The following is a 21,167-nucleotide window of genomic DNA, read 5'->3' as shown; positions in this document are numbered from 1 at the left end:
AGGGCTGATTCCCTGGCCCCTGGTTTTTGGGTTCTAGATACTTGGTTCCTGGTTTTTGGTTTTCGCTGGGGTTCAATATTTGGGAAAATCCATCACAATGATTCAAACTCCAGCAGATGGGGAATGTTTAATCAGTAATCAGCTGGTTCTCTGACAGTTGGTTGATTCAGAGGACCTCTTTGTTGACTTGACGAGCAATGATTCACAAGTTTAAATCGAAAACATTTGTTTTCATAATCAAGACTAGAACCAGGTTTAAAGCATGTTTCCCTTTTCGTGGTTATGTTGTTTTCATCAAACAATAATAAAACTTTACAGAAGCTTCAGATTTAAATGTTGAAATTAAATGTTATTTATTGGTCAGATTTCTTAATCATCAGGCAATCATACTTCATTAACAAACTGGTGTTTACAGATGGTTTATGACTTGTTTCGATCAAGAACTTTGAGCTGCACTTAGTTTTATCCTCTTTGATCTTTATGACCACAGTAACACTTCCTCCTGCAGCTCATATAACGTTTCACAAACACAACTTTAATCCAACGTCTTTGTTCTGCAGCCGCTGACCAACATGGAATTTTTGTTCATTTTCACTTTGGGTGAGAAAACTTTTGTTGCTTGTAGGGTTGTTTTGGTTTGTTTATCGCTGATGTCATAATTCTGTCAGTAAATTCTCCTCTTTACAGACATACTCAATTTATGCTGATAACATGCAGTTAAATTGTGTTAGTAAATATAATATTCCAGCATAGTGGAGTCCCTAAACAGTCTGTGACCTGCATGAATCAGGTTTGACTGGAAAGCGAAGACTCTTGTGGATTCAATTAGCCCAATTTTCTTCATTAATGCCACAGTGAAGATGGGGATCAGAGGTCAGGCCATATGAAAGACTTAGGGAATCTATTGGTACCAAACATGTTGTTATTGTTACGGAGCACAGATTCAGGACTTAAATGGAGCCCTCGGGAGGCAGAATCAGGAGGTAACCAGTCTTTAATCACAGGCAAAGGTTCGGTATACGGGAGCTCAGTCAGGCAAGGCAGGCAAACGATCCAAAGGGATAAGGCAAAGGCAGAGTCCAAAAACAGGCAAGGGTCAAAACCAAAAAGCACACTAAGAAAACACTGGCGAGTAGGACACATGGTACACTAACAATCTGGCACTGAGGAAAGGGACACAATGGGTTTAAATACAGAGTCAAATGAGGTGATGAGACACAGGTGTGTGGTTAGTGATCAAGGACAGCTGGGTAAACAGGTGAAGAGAGTCTGTCTGATGAGGACGGAGTGACTGACAGGTGGAGTGAGGAGGAGGCAGGCTCAGTGGAAAATTACAGGGAGACAGAGCTGAAACTGTGACAGTTATGTCTTGTGGGGAAGGTGGTGAAAAAATGATCAAAAGATCAGCTACATTTTAGCGAGTGAAAAAAAACAATCCCCATTTTCAAAGGGATGTCTTGACTTTTGCCATTTGAATTAAAATGGGTTCGGTGGTTATCTGCGAGTCTCCTATTTATAGATATGCCAACTTTATTCAGACAACATGTAACTTTTCTCCTGCAGTTAAATTTGTTATTTGTATGTGAATATTTCTGCACACTGGGTTCCCGACTCATTCTTCTGTGTGGAGTCTGCATGTTCTCCCTGTGTCAGGTTCTCTGGCTTCCTCCTCCCAAAAAGTGCACACAAACTCTACTCTTGACTTAAATTATTCACTAAAAAATGAAATATTAGTAAATAAGTGTTGAGAAATTCATAACATTGTTGTTTTTTAATAGTAAACTGAAACTATTTTTAAAAAATCCCACCTATCAATTAGTTGCTATAGATAACTACGGTAAAATAACTCAATTGAACATGAATTTATTGATTTGTATGCTCACAGCTCTTCACCTGGCCTGTAGAACTGGAGCTCAGTCCACCACAACAACAGCAGCATCACCAGATACCATCGACACAACCACTGTGGTCCCTGTTACTACCACTGCTGTAATCCCTCTGATTACTACTGCTACTACTACTACTACTTCTACTAAAGCCACTACTACTCCAGGACATACTGGTGTCCCTGGAGATACTACTCTACCCCCTACAGTTACTGCTCCTACTACTGCTCCTTTTATTACTACAACTACTACTACTGCTGATTCTACTACTACTGCCTCTACTATTACTCCTGGCACTACTTTTACTCCTGGCCCTACTATAACTCCTGGCAATACTATTAATACTGGCCCTACTGTAACTCCTGGCCCTACTATAACTCCTGGCACTACTATTACTACTGGCCCTACTATAACTCCTGGCACTACTATTAATACTGGTCCTACTGTAACTCCTGGCCCTACTATAACTCCTGGCACTAATTTTACTCCTGGCATTACTATTAATACTGACACTACTATAACTCCTGGCACTACTATTAATACTGCCCCTACTATAACTCCTGGCCCTACTACAACTCCTGGCACTATTATTAATACTGGCCCTACTACAACTCCTGGCACTACTATTAATACTGGCCCTACTACAACTTCTGGCACTACGATTAATACTGGCTCCACTATAACTCCTGGCACTACTATTAATACTGCCCCTACTATAACTCCTGGCACTACTTTTACTCCTGGCACTACTATTAATACTGGCCCGCCTACAACTCCTGGCATTACTTTTTCTCCTGGCACTACTATTAATACTGGCCCTACTACAACTCCTGGCACTACTATTAATACTGGCCCCACTACAACTCCTGGCACTACTATAACTCCTGGCACTACTATTAATACTGGCCCCACTACAACTCCTGGCACTACTATAACTCCTGGCATTACTTTTACTCCTGGCACTACTATTAATACTGGCCCCATTACAACTCCTGGCACTACTATAACTCCTGGCACTACTATTAATACTGGCCCCACTACAACTCCTGGCACTACTATAACTCCTGGCATTACTTTTACTCCTGGCACTACTATTAATACTGGCCCCACTACAACTCCTGGCACTACTATAACTCCTGGCACTACTATTAATACTGGCCCCACTACAACTCCTGGCACTACTATAACTCCTGGCGCTACTATTAATACTGGCCCCACTACAACTCCTGGCACAACTATAACTCCTGGTACTACTTTTACTCCTGGCACTACTATTAATACTGGCTCTACTATAACTCCTGTCACTACTATTAATACTGCCCATACTATAACTCCTGGCACTACTATAACTCCTGGCACTACTTTTACTACTGGCACTACTATTAATACTGGCTCTACTATAACTCCTGGCACTACTATTAAAACTGCCCCTACTATAACTCCTGGCACTTCTATAACTCCTGGCATTACTTTTACTCCTGGCACTACTATTAATACTGGCCCTACTACAACTCCTGGCACTACTTTTACTCCTGGCACTACTATTAATACTGGCCCTACTACTATGATGATAGCTGATCCTACTAATACTGCTGATTCTACTACTACTACTACTGCTGATCCTACTACGACTGTTGATCCTACTACTGCTGATCCTACTACTACTGCTGATCCTACTACTACTGTTGATCCTACTACTACTGCTGATCCTACTACTACTGCTGATCCTACTACTACTGTTGATCCTACTACTACTACTGAAGATCCTACTACTACTGTTGATCCTACTACTACTGCTGATCCTACTACTACTGCTGATCCTACTACTACTGTTGATCCTACTACTACTACTGATGATCCTACTACTACTGCTGATGCGACTACCACCATTGCTGATCCTACTACTGCTACTGCTGATCAGACTTATACTACTGCTGATCCTATTACTACTACTGCTGATCCGACTTATACTACTGCCTCTCCTATTACTACTTCTACTACTCCTACTACCACAAGTACCACTCGTAACCCCCCTTCTACCACTCCTCTGATTTGTGAAAATGATGGGAAACCTGTGAGTGGTGTCTGTATCTGTCCTGATGAATGGACTGGAGAGAGATGCTCAGTTGGTAAGTCAAGTTTTACAACAGCTGAACAAGAAAACTGTATTTTCTAAACCTTATTTTAACCCTTGTGCACCCCTTGAGAAAATGTTCATGTATTACCCTTATAGCCCTTAAAAGTGCTATAAAAATATTATGTATTGATATTTTTTTCACTTTCAATGCACTAAATCTTTTGAGCAACTTCAGTCCTGATCATAATTTAAAAATTTTCATGTATTTCTTAAATAATACTGTTTACCCATTGCAAGAGCACCGGTGTATTTAGGGACACCAGCAGCGGTCCTGTTATTCTGTTTTTTAAGGTTTTTATTTTCTTTGCAAAGAAAAGGCCTTTCAACACACAAGCGATCAAGATGAAGAAAGACCCCAAAGATGGGGAAAAGTGTATATTTTATGCCTGAGGAATGCCCCTGGGGTGTGGGTCACACCCCTGTGCTCACCAGAGGCACCTTAGATTGAAAATGTAGTTAAACATAATTTTATGCTAAAACTAGACTAGAATCAAAAATGTATAATTTAATGGGAGTCAATAGTGCAAAAAAAATTTTGGAAGGGTATTACATGGAATTTTTTACACAGTGAAATATGAAGCTATTATTTGATCCAAGGTTGAAATTTTAAAGACTGATTGAAAACTTACAAAATCTTGTCCCACTAGCATTAACACATGCAAAATTAATGAGTATTTTTAATGGAAATGTGCAAAAACATGTACCTAGGGGCACACAAGGGTTAAGCAAACATACTTGAGGCATTGGGCCTCATATTCTGGTGAAATTAGCATCAAGCTATCACATTATCATTTTGGGGTTTAATGACCAGGGGAGGCAAGGCTCAAAACTGAACATGTCTTCAGGCTTCTTGTTTAGCCACACATTATTATTTGATGTTGATGTTCCCATCCTATTGCAAATAACTGACCTAGTCCAAACCTTCAGCTGTCATTTATTAACCTTGTCTACGCAGAAAATTTCTGCCCCCGCAAACAGTTGGCTGGATACATTTTCCCACTCACACCCATTGGCTGGTTTGCATATTCAGACGAACTCTGTAAAGTAGGAACGAGTGGTGGTAAGTTTCTCCATCCACCTCAGTCTATCCATCAGATACACCATAATACACCATAATGCTGCTTTAACTACCTTCATTTCCATCCAGCTGGTAAACCCCGAGCTTCAACCAGATGTTCCACCAAGAATGGACCACCGAGTTTTGAGCCCCCACACGTCTATCTGTGTGACCAGACGCTCAGTGACATACAACAAAATGTGAGAATTACTCTTTTACAGTAAATAGTGATAAAAAGGCTCATTGTTGTGTTAAAAACAAATCACAGACCACAGACTGCATCAAAGAAGTGGAGGTAACCTCCGCCTCTAAACAGCAGCGGTAACTCAAACCTGGGGTACCCAAACTTTGCCATACCAAGGACTCCCATATAGCATTAGCCTCTGATGGGGACCCCCATGTTGCAATTGGAAAAAATCACATGTACATTATGATGGCAAAGATTTAAAAAATCAAACATACAACTTTCTAATTTTTTTGTTAATAATTAATAATCAGTCTTTCTTCTGGTATAAACATTCATTTCTGTCTACTTTTCATATGAATAACTTCGAACCGTTCATGCACATGGCTACTTATTTTATACAGTCTGTGGTCCGGACATTCAGTTTTGGTGATGTGGAAACGTATGTCCACATCCGCAGGTTCAGTAAATAATTGTGTTTTTGTCTCTCAGCTGACGAGTCCTGCTGCCTTAGAGACGTTGGCGAGCAGCACTCAGATTCTGACGTCCAAACCTGAAGAGTTGACGGCTGAAAACATCACAACAGCAGCTCAGATCACCAACACGCTGCTGCTGTCTCCAAACGCCACAGAGGTACAAACAACAAAACTGAAGCAGAAGAAACTCAGTGAGTTTTGACCAAACGATTTTGACTGTGATTCTAACTTGATGTTTGCAGGTCGTCAGGGTGGCTGCCATAGCAACAGTCAGCCAGCTGCTGAACGCCAGCGTGCCAGACAACAGCGAGGAAAACAGCGCTACACTGGAGTAAAAGAACAACTCTAGTCCAGCTTTGATTTGGGGCTCAGGCTGCAGGTTGTTGATATCTTTTTTTTGTGTATTCATCATCTATCTTACAGACTCACAAAGACCCTGGACCAGCTCTCTGTGGACCTCAGCCTCAGTTCCAACACGTCTCAGTCTCAGGTGGTCCAACCCAACCTGGTGGTCCAGTCGACACAAATCGCTGCTGCAGACACTCTGGGAGTCCAGTTCACCTCGCTCTCAGGTCAGAGTCACATGATCACTGCCCCTCAGACAGGAAATATTTTAACTGACGGTCAACAACTCTGAGGTGGTTTAATTAGTCAGGGTAATACACTGTACAAATATTGATCCATTTTCCAGAGATTTAGTGTATTTCTTTATAGGTTTTTTCTTGTTTTTGTTTTTGTCTATTTAAAGTGCAAACGCCATGAAAAAGTAAAGTACTTTAATTACAAATATTAAGCATAAAATGGAAGTTGAATCTGTTAATTTTGAGAGTGGTCTTGAATGTTAAATTACAGTAAATTATATGAAGAAATTTAGGCAACTTTCAGTTTCGGTATCTTGGATCAAAAGCTCTGTTTGACTCGTTCACTTAGGCCATCCTCTTGACGTGGACCTTCTTTATTGATCTATTAGATATGCTATTAGAAAGCTGTCGATGCTGTATCGGGGGATAATCTGTCATAACTGTATTTTTTAATGAAAATATTTAGCCTAGTGGGAGGTGCTATATGCATTTAAAATGGGCTTCTTTTTGAATAATTATTTTTATTTCATACTTTATTCTCAAAACAAGGTTTTACTCCCCAACATTAAAGTGTAAATGCCACAAGTTGTTTTATATCATCTTCTGTCTTGCTGGAGGTTTTATAACATGATTTGGTTGAATAAGTCCAGAGTCCACATCAAGTTTTTTATGGTTTTATGTGTGGTTTAATAGTTTTTACTAGTAGGCTCTATTTTATGTGGTGGTTTCAGTTTTATGTGGTGTTATCAATTTTACATGGTTCATTCAAGTTCCCGCGGAAAAATGTTTGATTGTGAAGTCCTGGGGGGTCATACTGGCTGTATCCCAAAGTCCAGGATCCTTCCTTGGTAGGATCCTCCTTTCGGAGTCGGGTCCTCCAGAGGCAAGGCCAGAATCCTATCAGTGTAATAACGCACACATGAAACAGCCTTTATTGTGCAAGTGTGCGTAATTGGACGTCCTGCTTAAATTCAGTGCTGCAATTTCAAAACCAGTTCAGAGATGATGTGTCTTTGGCATCAGCACTCTGACACATATTTGTGGAAATGGAAGAAGATGCTTTAATGCTTTAAACCTCGCGCTGCTGCTCGCAGATGTCGAGTCATTAACTCTTTCACTGCTGCTCACTTCTCTGCAGTCTTCAGTCAGAGCTGCATGATTCCTCAGTCTGTGTGTGACGACACAGAGTCTCTCAACTCTTGGTTCCTGGACACCTGTCAAACTGCTATAGACACTGCTGCTCCTTTGAAGACCAGGCAACAGAGAACTAAATCAGAGCCTTGGCTAAATGAAACGACCCGCATGGCCAGACAGGAGTGTCGAAGAGCGGAACGAAAATGGAAAAAGGACAAACTACAAGTGTCTTTTCAGATATTGAGGGATTGCTGGCGTCATTTCCAATCCACTGTAAGAGAGGCAAAAAGAAAATATTTTGCTGATATTGTTATGGTGAACCGTCATAAACCTCGTGTGTTGTTTAAAGTAATTAACTCTGCTCTTAATGCACCACCTACTGGATTTGATGCCTCTCCTGCTCTGTGTGAGAACTTTCTTCAGTACTTCACTAATAAGGTTGCCTCTACCAGAGCACTTATTTCACCTCCTGCTTCTGATCCTTCAGTGTTTGTACCCTGCTCTGCTGTTTTTGACACCTTTGAGCCTGTGACCTTGCCTTTTGTGCAGGAGATTGTGTGTCATTTGAAGCCCTCGGGTTCGCCGGGTGACACTGTCCCGCCCCGATTGTTTAAGGAGGTTTTTCCCACTGTTGGCCCATCCTGTCTCACAGTAATTAATAGCAGTCTGTCATCTGGAGTAGTCCCTTTAAATTTTAAACATGCTGCGGTGCAGCCTCTGTTAAAAAAACCTGGGCTGGATCCTACTGTCTTGGCAAATTTCAGACCCATCTCTAAACTGCCTTTCATTTCTAAAATTCTAGAGAAGATAGTTTATGCTCAGCTCATGGACTTTTTAAATGCAAAAAATATTCTTGAGATCTTCCAATCCGGTTTTAAAACATTGCACAGCACAGAATCAGCGCTTTTAAGAGTTTTTAATAACATCTTTTTAGCTACTGACTCTGGTCATTGTGTTGTCCTGGTGCTTTTAGATTTGTCTGCTGCTTTTGATACAGTGGACCATGAAATCCTGTTGGCTCGTTTGGAGCAGTGGGTGGGCATCAGTGGCACAGCACTGGAATGGTTCAGGTCCTACCTGTCACATCGGACTTTCTGTGTCAGCCTTGGTGACTCTGTGTCCTCCACTGCTCCTCTCTCATGTGGGGTCCCGCAGGGCTCTGTGCTTGGCCCGCTTCTTTTTTCCCTGTATCTACTGCCACTTGGGTCCATCCTCAGAAAACATGGAATTTCTTTTCATTGTTATGCAGATGACAGTCAAATCTATGTCCCCCTCAAAAAAGATGACTCGTACTGTATTGACTCACTCCTAAGGTGCCTACATGACATCAAAGCCTGGATGTCCTCAAACTTCCTGAGTTTTAATGAAAAAAAGACCGAAGTCATGGTCTTTGGTGGCTCTTCTGCAAAACCCCCCCTGGTTGATCTTGGTTCTTTGGCACAACATCATAAGCCAATTGTGAGTAACCTGGGGGTTAAAGTAGACGCTAATCTTAAATTTGACAGCCAGATCAAAGCTGTGGTGAAGTCCAGTTTCTTCCAGCTACGGCAGCTGGCAAAAATAAAACCACTCCTGCAAGCACGGCACTTTGAGACAGTAATCCATGCCTTCGTGACCACTCGGCTGGATTACTGTAACGCACTTTATATGGGGGTTAGTGGGTCCTCCATTGCCCGCCTTCAACTGGTACAAAATGCTGCTGCACGTCTTTTAACTGGCACAAGAAAGTATGAGCACATTTCACCTGTTTTAGCTTCATTGCACTGGCTGCCCGTTCATTTTAGGATTCATTTTAAAATTATTTTATTTGCTTTTAAAGCTTTAAATGGTCTTGCTCCTCCTTACCTCTCTGAGCTGCTGCACCCCTACTCTCCTACCCGCTCTCTCAGGTCAGCTGACCAGCTTCTCCTGAGAGTGCCAAGAGCTAGGCTGAAGCTCAGAGGGGAACGAGCTTTTGCCATCGCAGCTCCAAAACTGTGGAATGAATTGCCACTGCACATCAGACAGGCCTCCTCACTGTCTCATTTTAAATCTCTTCTTAAAACCCACCTCTTCTCGTTGGCTTTTAACACCACGTAGAGTGTTGATTTTATGTTGATTTTATGTTGATTTTATGATTTTTTTATTTTTTATTGTATTCATGCATATTTTATTTTGTGCGGGCAGTACATTTTATATTTTATTTTATTTATTTTTATCCCATTTTTAATTTATTGCATCTTACTGATCTATTGTTTACTACATCTCTTTGTATTGTGTTATGTATTTATTGTTTGTGCAGCACTTTGGAAACCTTGTGTTTGCTAAAATTGTGCTATATAAATAAAGTGGATTGGATTGGATTGGATTAAGGTTGAAGTAAAAGCAAGTAAAAGCCAAAAGTGGATTAAACTTGAATATTTCACTGATCCTGGCTGAATTTGGTCGCTACTTAGTTTTATAAAAGCAGCAGAGCTCAACTCACCATGGAGATGTGTTCTGTGATTTTTAATTTTATTTTACAGTACAGTACAATAACAGTTATTGATAAATAACAATAACCGATTATAGCGGAGTGTCATTCCCTGTTAACACAATAGTCAAGTCAAGTCAATTTTATTTATACAGCCCAAAAATCACAAATCACAGACTGCACATGGTACGACACCCTCTGTCCTTAGACCCTCACATGGGCCTGGGAAAAACTCCTCAAAAACCCTTTTAACGGGAAAAAGAAGAAGAAACCTCAGGGAGAGACAGAGGAGGGATCCATCTCCCAACACGGATAGATGTGCAATAGATGTCGTTGTACAGGACAGACCAACAGAGTAGAAAAGAGTAGATAGAGGTTGAAGGGGGAGAGGGAGGGAGGATAGAGAGAGACGTTTGAGAGAGAGACAGAGAGGAGCAGGAGTTCTGGGAGGGGCACAGCAGCAGGTGATGAAGCGCCACCATTGGCCAGTAGTGATGGTGAGTGTAGAGTGGACCAGGAGAGGAGCATTCCCATCTGGGGCCGATCGTTAGCGATCGTTAAGACGGAGTCGCTGGATTTGTCTCCAGTCATTGATGAGGAGATGTTGAATCTCTTCCGGTTATATCACTTGATTATACGTGAATTTGCGAGATCTCGTGCGTCCTCGGGACTCCGCTGTCCGCAACAGCTGGACAGAGACGGACCTGGTGTGTGTTGACGGAATGCGGAGATTAATAACCATTAATTAACAAGTAATAAGGCATGGTTCTCGCTTTAGATCCGGTAGTTGCAAAAAGCATAGTTAACTTATAATAGATGAGCAATAAAGTAGTAGTATTTTAATATCAATAAGCAAACAAAATAAGATTAATAAAGGCATGGCAAAGACAATGGGTGGGTCATGGGTGTTTGTAATGCCATTATTAACACTTATATAAGCTTATTGATGGTGAGTGTAGAGTGGACCAGGAGAGAAGCATTCCCATCTGGGGCCGAACCAGAGCAGGACCACAGCTCCACACCCTGTGAAAGACAGAGCAAAGAAAAGTGCAAGTACTCTGGAAATACATACAATAATACACAGGACAAGATGTTACTATCCGTTGTGCCATAGTCCTAGGGAGTGGACACACCCCCGTACACACCACCACTGCAAGCACCATGCGGCCCTCTCCAACGACTAACCCCTAAATTCCACTGCATGCGTAATGGCTGCAGATCCTTCAGCGGAGCCGTTACGCACTCATTATGATCACTATGTGAGATTCCACCGACTCCAGATCCGCTGCGTAGTGAGTGCTACGTCGCACGGCCATCTGTCAGCCCTCGCAACAGCTTCTATTTTTGACGGACGACGGAGCACGGCGCATCAATTTGGCACAGAGCAGATCGTTCAGGGCAGGAAGTTTTGCACAGACACAAAATAATACATCCGGTATATTGTCAAAATAAAATACCACGGGGTCATGGCGGCGGACACTCGGTGCTTGTTGTAAACAAACTACAAACGCTAAGTGAACATCTCCTGCAGCAGCAGCACATACACACTGTACTGCTAGAGAGAGAGCTAACTGTAACTAACTGCCGCTAACAAGGTCATTCGGCTTGTTAACAAGAGGCTCTTGTTGGTTCTGCATGGTTTCGCACAGCATTTTTAGCTAAAACATGACAAGTTAGCAAAAACATCAGAAGCTCAGACCTAACTACAGGCTTTGTCAAAGAGGAAAGTTTTAAGTTTACTGTTAAATAAAGAGGGTGTCTGCCTCCCATACTGAGACTGAGAGATGATTCCACAGGAGAGAAGCTTGATAACAGAACAATACACATGTATAACTTTCTGAATGGCATAGCGAGTTTAATTTGCACATAGTACATCATCTGACTCATATACATGAATTAACAATAACTTTAGCGACTGAGACGGCATCAATTAACTTAACTGGCAGTGTATCAAGATGACGTTTACTATCTTTTAGCTAAATATTCTGGCATTTGTTTATGGATGTTTTTCTTTGACTTTGAACACAAGTTTAGTAAGTTATGTGATAACAAATATTCAGTGTAAACTGAAAATACTTAAATATTTAAATTCAACTTTGGGATACAGCCACTGTCGGCCGGACTGGAAGCTTTGGCGGGCGGATGTGGCTCGCAGGCTGCCAGTTGCTGACCGCTGGTTTACAGGAAATAACTGTTATTTGTGAATTTTTTAAACAAACTGACATTTAAAGGGTTAAAATAGAAAAAAATAAAAAACATAAAATAGTCTTATGGAGGTTTTTTGTGGGACTCACAAGATGCAGCATTATCTTGAAGTCGACAGCCTACAGAAGCCTGATAGAAACAAAAATAAGACCAGAACATCAACATTTATGGTAAGTAAATGAATGTATTCATACATTTTTCATGATCATCACTGATAACTCTGTTTATTGGTGTGTTCAGGGACATCCGGCAGCTTTATCGCCGACCGCATTGTGCTGAACACCAACACATCGACAATCATGGAAAATGGGATTTCTGATGCTCTGATATACGTTCGATTCCCACCAGGTGAGACTTATAAACACTAGATAGATTTCTTCTTTCTACAACTTTCGACAAATGTTAAACTAATAGAGATATTAATTAAAAACTCCAAATGAAGAAACCAAAATCAGTTTGATTGAGTTTTCTGCAATTGCAACAAAAGTTTTTGTTTGTCTTGTAAAACAGCAGCCGTTGGTGTTAATCAGCAGCCAGAAAACGTCTCGCTGGGTTTCGTCCTCTACCAGAACGACCGTTTCTTCAGGTCGAGGCGCTATAGTCGGAGGCGGGTCACTGTCAGGGTTCTGTCTGCCACCTTCAGAGGTCAGGAGCGTCGTACAGTGCCACAACATGTGGAGATGCAGTTCAGACCAAGGGTGAGAATACTTCTGCTCACTACTTTTTAATGCTCCGATCTAATGATCTGGTAACGCTTTATAATAAGGTCCTTAATAACCATTACTTAACAAGTAATAAGGCATTGTTCTCGCTTTAGATCCGGTAGTTGCAAAAAGCATAGTTAACTTATAGTTAACTTATAATAGATGAGCAATAAAGTATATTTTAATATCAATAAGCAAACAAAATAAGATTAATAAAGGCATGGCAAAGACAATGGGTGGGTCATGGGTGTTTGTAATGCCATTATTAACACTTATATAAGCTTATAAACACACAATAAGCATCTTGTAAGGACTTACAGGGGCCTTATTACTTGTTAATTAATGGTTATTACAAGGACCTTAATATAAAGCGTTACCAATGATCTTATTCTGGAAATGTTATGTCTTTATTCCATCTGTACTCATTTTCTGAATTATTTCTGAATTTATTTGTTTAAATTGAAGCTGCTAAAATATAAAATAAATAACTTTATATTATTATTATTATTTTATTCACTTGATTATTTCTTTGGTCTACAAAGTGTCCATCACAATTTCTGAAAGCTGAAGTTCACATCTTCAAGCTAAGAAAACAAGACAATATTCACATTGAAAAGAAGGAGTTTATTCAATTTGTTAGTAATTTTTTTTTTTACAATTCAAGGTTTATTTATCAAAATAGTATTGATTTATTGACTAATGTTTCAGCTGTTCTTAGAATAAAACTTGATAGACGTTGTGTCTGTTTCAGGTTCTGGACGGGACAGCTCTGTACAACTTTGCTTGTGTTTTCTGGGACTACAGTCTGCAGGACTGGAGCACCGCCGGCTGCTCCAAAGGAGACGCTTCAGACGGACTCCTCAGATGTTTCTGCAACCACACCACCAACTTCGCTGCTCTCTGGGTAAATCAACGTTTATCATCAGACTCAGGTTTTGTTAGACAAAGTCAGCAGGAAGGTTTGTGAGAACTCCATTGTGTTTGTGTTTCAGTCTTTCAGAGAGAACTATGAGTATCCAGACGCCCTGGATGTGTTTTCTATTGTTGGACTTTCTTTTTCTGTCCTGGGTTTGGTTGTTACGATAATTCACCACCTTAAAGACAAGTAAGACTTTTGTATCAAACATGTTGTTTATCTCAAATGGTAAGACTTTATCCTCAAATTATGAGAATCTTCTTAGTGTTGCAACTTTATTCATGTTAGGAATTTAGGATGCCTATTTAATGAATAAATGATACCTTGCAAGGGGCGTCAAATATGTTAATAAAAGGGCGTTCACTAACGAGGACCACACCAACAGATGTATGAATTTGGAACTGTTTATTGTGGAGAGGAGATGGGCTCTCTCTGACTGAGGGTAGAGGGATTGGATGGAATGGGAGATGAAGAGGCTGAGGATGGAGGGAAAGGTGGGGAAGGATCGAGGGGATGGGGGATGAGGGTCGTGGGGATGATGGAAGTGATGGGGTATAGGATGGGGAGAGGGGTCGTGGGGATGAGGGGGTGGGGAAGGGAGGGATGAAGGGGGTGGTTGCGGATCGGAGAGTGGTACTCTGAGAGTTTGGTGCTTAGGGAACTGGGGGAATCCCATCCGGGTGGGGGAGTGGAGCCGCCTCTGGCGAGCCTTGGCCCGGGAATAGCCCCCAAAGAGTGCCTCAAGCCGACAGGCGCGTATGTGCGTTTCTGATGTCGGACAGGTCTTGGCGGATGTAATTGAGGTAGGCGGGAGAAGACCAGTGGCCGAGGATCTTAATTGTATGGTCGGGGATTCCTTGCCTGGAGGCAGAGGAGGCGGCTCCAACGCGAAAAGAATGCCCCGAATAGTGTTGGGGGGAAATTCCGGACCTGGTTAGGACCTCGCGGAATTGGCGGTGGAACCAGAATCGAGTGGCAACTTCGCCTGTTTCAGAGATGAACAGGGGGTCTTGAGGTGAGGCGTGCATGGAGAGTCTGGTTTATGTAGTTGCTGATGGGTTCGTAAGGGCTTAGGTATGAGTCAAGATGTGTCTTACTCAAAAAAAGGAAACGGGAGCACCTAATTAACAGCAAATTTCTGAAAAGGTTACATTGAATAACCTGTATTCAAATGCTGAACCAAACTTCTTAACTTTTACAGAGTAGGTTTTGACTTAGGTAGTTATCAACAGCAAGTGGTTAACTTAGCACAAGGAATGGTTTAAAGTTTGGTAAATACCAATACACAAATCTCTCTAATTGCTTTCCTAAATTTATAAATAAATACATTTACACCACAATGTACTTTTGTGAGTACAGATGGATCTTATCCTGTAGCAGATTGCTGTGTAAAAAAAAATATATATATATATATGCTGATTTTAATATTGCACAATTATGAACAATTGCCAACTGTATTAATAATGTTTGTAATTTAGGGTGCCTTTTTAATGCATAAATTATATCTTGCAAGGGACGCAAGAAAGGGCATTATCATAAATGCTATCCCTCCCATAAGGATATCAAATATGTAAGGATGAACCTGAGCAACACTTGTGTGGATCTTGTTCAAAAGTGTGGTTAGGTGGCTATCAGAATTATTAATAATAGAACCAAAATGGGGGTAGATAAAATGCTGCTGCATTTTAGTCCACATCAGTTGAAGTCCACAAATGAACCCAAGATTCACCTGCGCTCAGATCACAACATTTGTGAAATATTACGCCTTCAGTCTCAAAAGGCTAAAATGTAGTATTGTAATGTTATGTATTCATTTTTGAAATGTTCCGAGTTTATTTGCAAACTTTTACGACTTTATTCTGTAAATGTTACGTCTTTATTTTCAAAATGTTGTGACTTTTTTCTTGACAGGTCAAAACTTTATTCTAGGAATTTTAGTCTCACAATGTAACCAAAGCCAAATGTTACTTTATTTTTAAGATGTTAAGAATTTAAGACTTATTCTTTATTATTCCAATAACTAACTTAATATCTAACTCGTCTCTGCTGCAGCTTTCAGAGAAAGTCCCATGAGCGTGAGACGAATAAGAACTTGAAGCTCGCTCTGCTGAGCATCTGCATCAGCCTGCTGGCCTTCAACCTCACCTTCATCTCTGGAGCTGGAAACAAAAAAGAAAACAACGGATCGGTGGTGGTCGACATTCAGACCAACACGGTCCCGGACTCTGACGAACACGTGGAGCCAGACAGTGGCTCGTGTACGGCGGTGGCGGCTCTGCTTCATTTCTTCCTGTTAGCCACGTTCTTGTGGAACTTCCTGTACGGCATGCAGCTGGTGCTGATGGTCCGGACGCAGTCGGATACATCCAGTCCAGGAAATCTGCCTCCATACTGGACTCCCCTCAGTGTCACTGTGGGATGGGGTACGGCTTTCTGCTACTCCTCAAGGCAACAGTAATCATAAAAATTATGATAATAATGATAATAGTAGTAACAATATTTATAATAATAATAAAAACAATAACTGATGTAATAATAAACTGTCCACTGTAATGATAACAAGAAAAAAATAATAGAATAATACTGTGTGAATAAAAATATGTTGTATAATAAGATGTATATAAGATTATTGTTCTTTTTCGCTCATTGTCTTTCGGCTGTCCCATTCATTTCAATGCAACATTTTGGGCAGTTTTTTCCGAAATCAAACCGCACGTTTTGATGTATAATTTGTCCTGCAACTCTTTGAGTTGTAGGACTAGTAGCGGGACGAAATTGCGTCTGGAAGAGGAAGAAGAAGAAGAAAAAATCCACAGTATAACAGTAGTGCTTCGCCCCGAGCACTAGTCCCTACAGGTATTGCTGTATGGGACCAGTGCTCGGTGCGATTTCCCCATGGCCCTAATAATAAAAATAATATATATTTTTTTTTAATCTGAAAAAAAAAAAAAAAAAAAAAAAATATATATATATATATATATATATATATATATATATATATATATATAAATACATATGTTTTGGTTGTTTCCTGAAGAAATGTTAAATAAAATAAATAAAATAATAATATTAAACTGTTTTTCCTGTCAGGAGTCCCAGCCATCGCCATGGCATCCACACTGGGCATCTCCTACAGCATGGACGACCCGCTCAGATACAGACGGGAGGAATTGTGGGTCCATTACTATTATTATTAATTTGATTATTTATTTTCATTTCTGATGTGATATGTGTAAATGTTTCTTAAACTACAGTTGGATTGTTTGGAAAATCTAGATTTTAATAATTTTCTGTTATTAAGATAACTATTAAATGTAGTAATTTATGTTCACCTTCTAGTTGCTGGCTCGCAGCTCTGGATAAGAACAAACAGTTTGACTTTGGGAAGCCGATGTTTTGGGGTTTCCTCCTTCCACTCGCTGTGATTCTGATCTCCAACGTGGTTCTGTTGGTTCTGACATCGCTGACTATTTGCAGGACCAACCCGGCCCTCAACAGGTAACGACTTTATCGAAAGACTTTTGACCAACATCAATGTCACAAAACAGTGGAAAAAATATGTTTTTTCACCTGTTGGAAGAGAGTTGGGATTTCAAGAATGATATAGTGTAATATTTTGAGGAAAACTTTTTCCGGAGAAAATAGTAGTATTTTGACAATAACTTAGAAGTAGGGAGAATTAATAATATTCATAATATATTTAGAAATATTTTAATAAAATCTTTAGTGAAATAAAATGTAATATTTCTAAATAGTAATAATTAAAGTAAAAAAGCAATATTTTCTTTCTTTCAAAATTATTTTTATTGGATTTTCCTTGGATGCATAATAATATCAGCTGTCAGAGCACACATCAGTTTATCCAATACATCCATAGACTAGGCAAGTACAAAATAAATAAAAACACCAAAGTTATAGTCAAAATATACAAAAACAAAACAAATATAAAAAAAACAAAAAAATGAATGAAGATAACCATATAAGAGAAAATTATAAAAAATAAAAAAATAGAAAAATGAAAAAATACATAATAATAATAATTTAAAAAATGGAATAAGAGGAAGACAAGACACAAACAGACAGAAAGGGACAACATAAGAGGGAAGGGTGGGGTTGGGATGAGGGAGGGGCACAGGGGGTTAAGGTCTAGTTGCGCATAGAGTCAGTCGTCCTCAACCAGAAATAATGGATCAATAACTCTAATTGAAGCCCATCAAGTTGCTTTACAAATCCAATAAAGTCATCCCATGTCTTGTGAAAGTTCTGTAGAGCACCATTAACAGTAAACCTGATTTTTTTCTAATTTAAGATTGCACATAATACATTTACATTTACATAATACATAATACATTTTGCATCTGTCACACAAGGGAATGTGAATGTGAAAAGAAAAGAAAAAAGCAATATTTTAAGAATAACATTTCTTTTTTTTTTTAGAATGAAATATTTTAAGATAAAAGTTGTAATATTTTTAATGAAGAAGGGTGTACTGTTTGGAGTAAAAAGCAATATTTAGATAATAACATTTGAGTAAATAAGACGTAAAATTTTGTGTGAAAAAGCATTCACATTGAACAAATTACATGTAATATTTCGAAAATAATGTAATATTTTTTTGAATAAGGTTGGAATATCTGGAGAAATCTCTGACAGCAACTGCAGTGTGTTGTCAGCTTACATGTTACATGTTTTTATCTCTTTTCACGCTGCAGCACCAAATTTTGCTCTTTGTGGAAGAAGTTTTTCACCAGTTTTTCTCTGGCCGTGTTACTGGGTCTGTCCTGGACTCTGGGCTACCTGGTGCTCGTCACTAAAGGCTCCGCCCACCTGGTCTTCAGCATCCTTTTCTGCGTCTGTACGACCACACAGGTGTGCTCGTTTATATTCTATATCTATTTTTACATGAAGTATAAAATTTCTTGGTTCCAAGTTTTCATGCATCATTTAACATTAAAAATCCATTGTTGTTCAATGTATATAATGGAAAAAGTCAAACATTTTCAAGTGCAAAATCATGAAAGTCGAGAATAATGTAATATTCCTCAGACGATTGATTGATCCTTTTTTTTTTTTTTTTTTTAATCGTGAATGAAGAATATGGTGAAAACCAGAAACAAACCTTCATCTTCTGCATGTGTTTTCAGGGGTTGCAGATATTTGTCCTCTTCACAGCCAGGACGGCGTCCTTCAGAGCCTCCGTGTCCACATCCCTTCAGTACTTGTCATCTGTCAACCTCCATCTCAGAGAAACAGTATACTGGCTGCAGAGGAACTGGGAGAGGACTAGTTCCGATTTCTACAGAGATCTTCTGACGACCACTGAAAAAGAACCACATGTCCCAGAATCTAATGGAACCAAACCTTCAACGGTCTGAAAGAAAAAGACAACAGAAAAAGGATTTAAATTTAATGATTAATATGTTTAAAAAGTGCTAAAACCTTTAAATGATCAAATAGTATTTAGCTTTTCTGTTAATAATATGAACATTTAAGACAGACCAGGGCATTGGGCGGACTGCGGGCCACATCCGGCCCGTTGGCTGTCCTTGTCCGCAGTGCTTTTATTTTGAAGGCGGTTTACGTATATATGCCTGATGTTAGGTACCTTAAAACATGTGTTGCTTTTTGCATAAAGTTAATAAATTACTGGTTTGCTGCATAACATACATGCTCTATATTGTTTTTGTGGTTTGAATGAATGTTTAGTAGCATTCCTGGCTGACTCTTTAACTGATGGTTCACAAGATTTATATTATTTATGATAATCGTAGCTCCATGAAAATAAAAATAAGACATTCCTTGGTCACCTTGTGAAACCACCGTAAATGCTACGAGGTGGAAAAACAATAACAAACAATAGCACTTGAGCAAACAAGCACTTTTACTATTAGTTAAGACAACAAATATAGCCATATAATACAAATGACAGAAGAAAATAAACTTGAACAAACCTTGTTCCCTGTCAGCCAGCCACTATAGAAGCCTTTTTCATACTTTATATCAACTTTATGAATTACGACACACTGGTTACTATTTACCGTTCGTTTTATATTTTACCGTTCCACCTGTTATTTCCTGTCACTACCTTTCAAAATTAAAGCACCCGTTTCACCCTGGACGGCACCTTTTTCAAATAAAAGCATCACAACATTGTAAAACAACTAGAAAATATACAAACATGAAAAACAAGCTATATAATACAAAAACACCAATAGGAACCTTGCCTTGCCTTGGTCATTTACAGTTGTGTTTAAAATAAATGGAAAAGTGATATAGTGATTGGAGTATTTACTATTTTTTACTCCTATATTTGATTTCCTCCACATTAACAGTCTTATCATAACATGTATTCTATTCTGCATATGTTATCAGTAGCAGCTCAAAACCAGATGTTTTACTGTATTTTATAAAGAGATTAAATTAATATTGAGCAGAATTTAGTTCAGAGTTTTGGTCCGGCCCCCGCAACCTTCGTGGAATTGGTCATGTGGCCCCTTGGGAAAATGAATTGACCACTCCTGGTTTCTGGAAAATTTTTTGATTTCCAAATTAATATTTCTGTTACAGGCTTTTAAGATTTGCAATATATATATATATATATATATATATATATATATATATATATATATATATATATATATATATATATATACACGTCTATTAAAACAGCTGCATGTAGTGTAGTACAGTGAATTTGTAATTACAAAATTACAGTAGTATACTGTACCTGTTCTCTTCTCTGAATGTCCTTACTATGGTGGACACAGAAAATCTGCTCAAATTGGGTTGCACTCTAAGTCCTGCTTCTCTTAATGCCAGTCTATGAACAAGAACATGGTCAATGACTGTCCTCATCCTCTCACATAGTTCGTCCATCCATTGTTAGACCTTCTCCGTCCCACCTTCACCAACCCGTTTGCTCAGTGAACTGGCTTATATTGGAAGTGAAATCAGTTTTAATCAATGACATGTCTTCTCTATTTGTATTTGATTGTTGCCACTTTTGTTCACCAGTATGGATGACATGTGCATTAGAGTGCAGAATGAGTTTAGAGAATGAGAATATGTTTAGAGTTCTGCTGAAAAGTCTAATGCTACCTATACGTCAGAAAACGACACTTTGTCTCCATCTGGTGGAGAGACTATGCAGCACAACATACAACAGTTGCATTATGGGAAATGTGTGAGAGAAGTTTATTTGATGGACATAAGCTGCCAACATGAATAAATAAATAAATAAATGACTAAATTATCTATTAAATTCACCAAGAATGTTTAAAACAAATATAGGCATTAAATCATTGGGGCAATGTTGTTTGCTTCTTTATTTACTTACCGTTATGTATAGCTAATTATAGTTTAAGTGATAATAATAATTAGTTAATAGTAAAAAAAAATGTTAAATCAATTACTTTTTTTCTTATATGCTTATTAT

The 21,167-nt window shown here is 39.2% G+C and overlaps 1 protein-coding gene across 1 annotated transcript; it reads left to right on the top strand.

The window, feature by feature from the left end:
• The first annotated feature begins 860 nt into the window (after positions 1-860).
• LOC131962600 (adhesion G-protein coupled receptor G7-like) lies at positions 861-20,306 on the top strand. The gene is made up of 15 exons (XM_059327546.1): positions 861-873; positions 4,979-5,083; positions 5,171-5,280; positions 5,757-5,897; positions 5,983-6,071; positions 6,164-6,312; positions 12,353-12,460; positions 12,623-12,810; positions 13,568-13,720; positions 13,809-13,921; positions 15,785-16,155; positions 16,823-16,904; positions 17,072-17,230; positions 18,445-18,601; positions 18,877-20,306. The coding sequence occupies exons 1-15, from the start codon at positions 861-863 to the stop codon at positions 19,105-19,107; spliced, it is 2,169 nt and encodes a 722-aa protein (XP_059183529.1). The 3' UTR covers positions 19,108-20,306.
• Positions 20,307-21,167: the final 861 nt, after the last annotated feature.

Source organism: Centropristis striata, chromosome 24 (assembly GCF_030273125.1).
Source record: "Centropristis striata isolate RG_2023a ecotype Rhode Island chromosome 24, C.striata_1.0, whole genome shotgun sequence".
NCBI lineage: Eukaryota > Metazoa > Chordata > Actinopteri > Perciformes > Serranidae > Centropristis > Centropristis striata.
The sequence above is the reverse complement of the archived record's forward strand: the minus strand, read 5'-3'. Positions and strand labels throughout refer to the sequence as shown.

Coding starts and splice junctions, on each gene's coding strand:
- LOC131962600 (XM_059327546.1), top strand. Junction 5,084..5,170: donor TAAAGTAGGAACGAGTGGTG/GTAAGTTTCTCC, acceptor ATTTCCATCCAG/CTGGTAAACCCCGAGCTTCA. Junction 5,281..5,756: donor TCAGTGACATACAACAAAAT/GTGAGAATTACT, acceptor TTTGTCTCTCAG/CTGACGAGTCCTGCTGCCTT.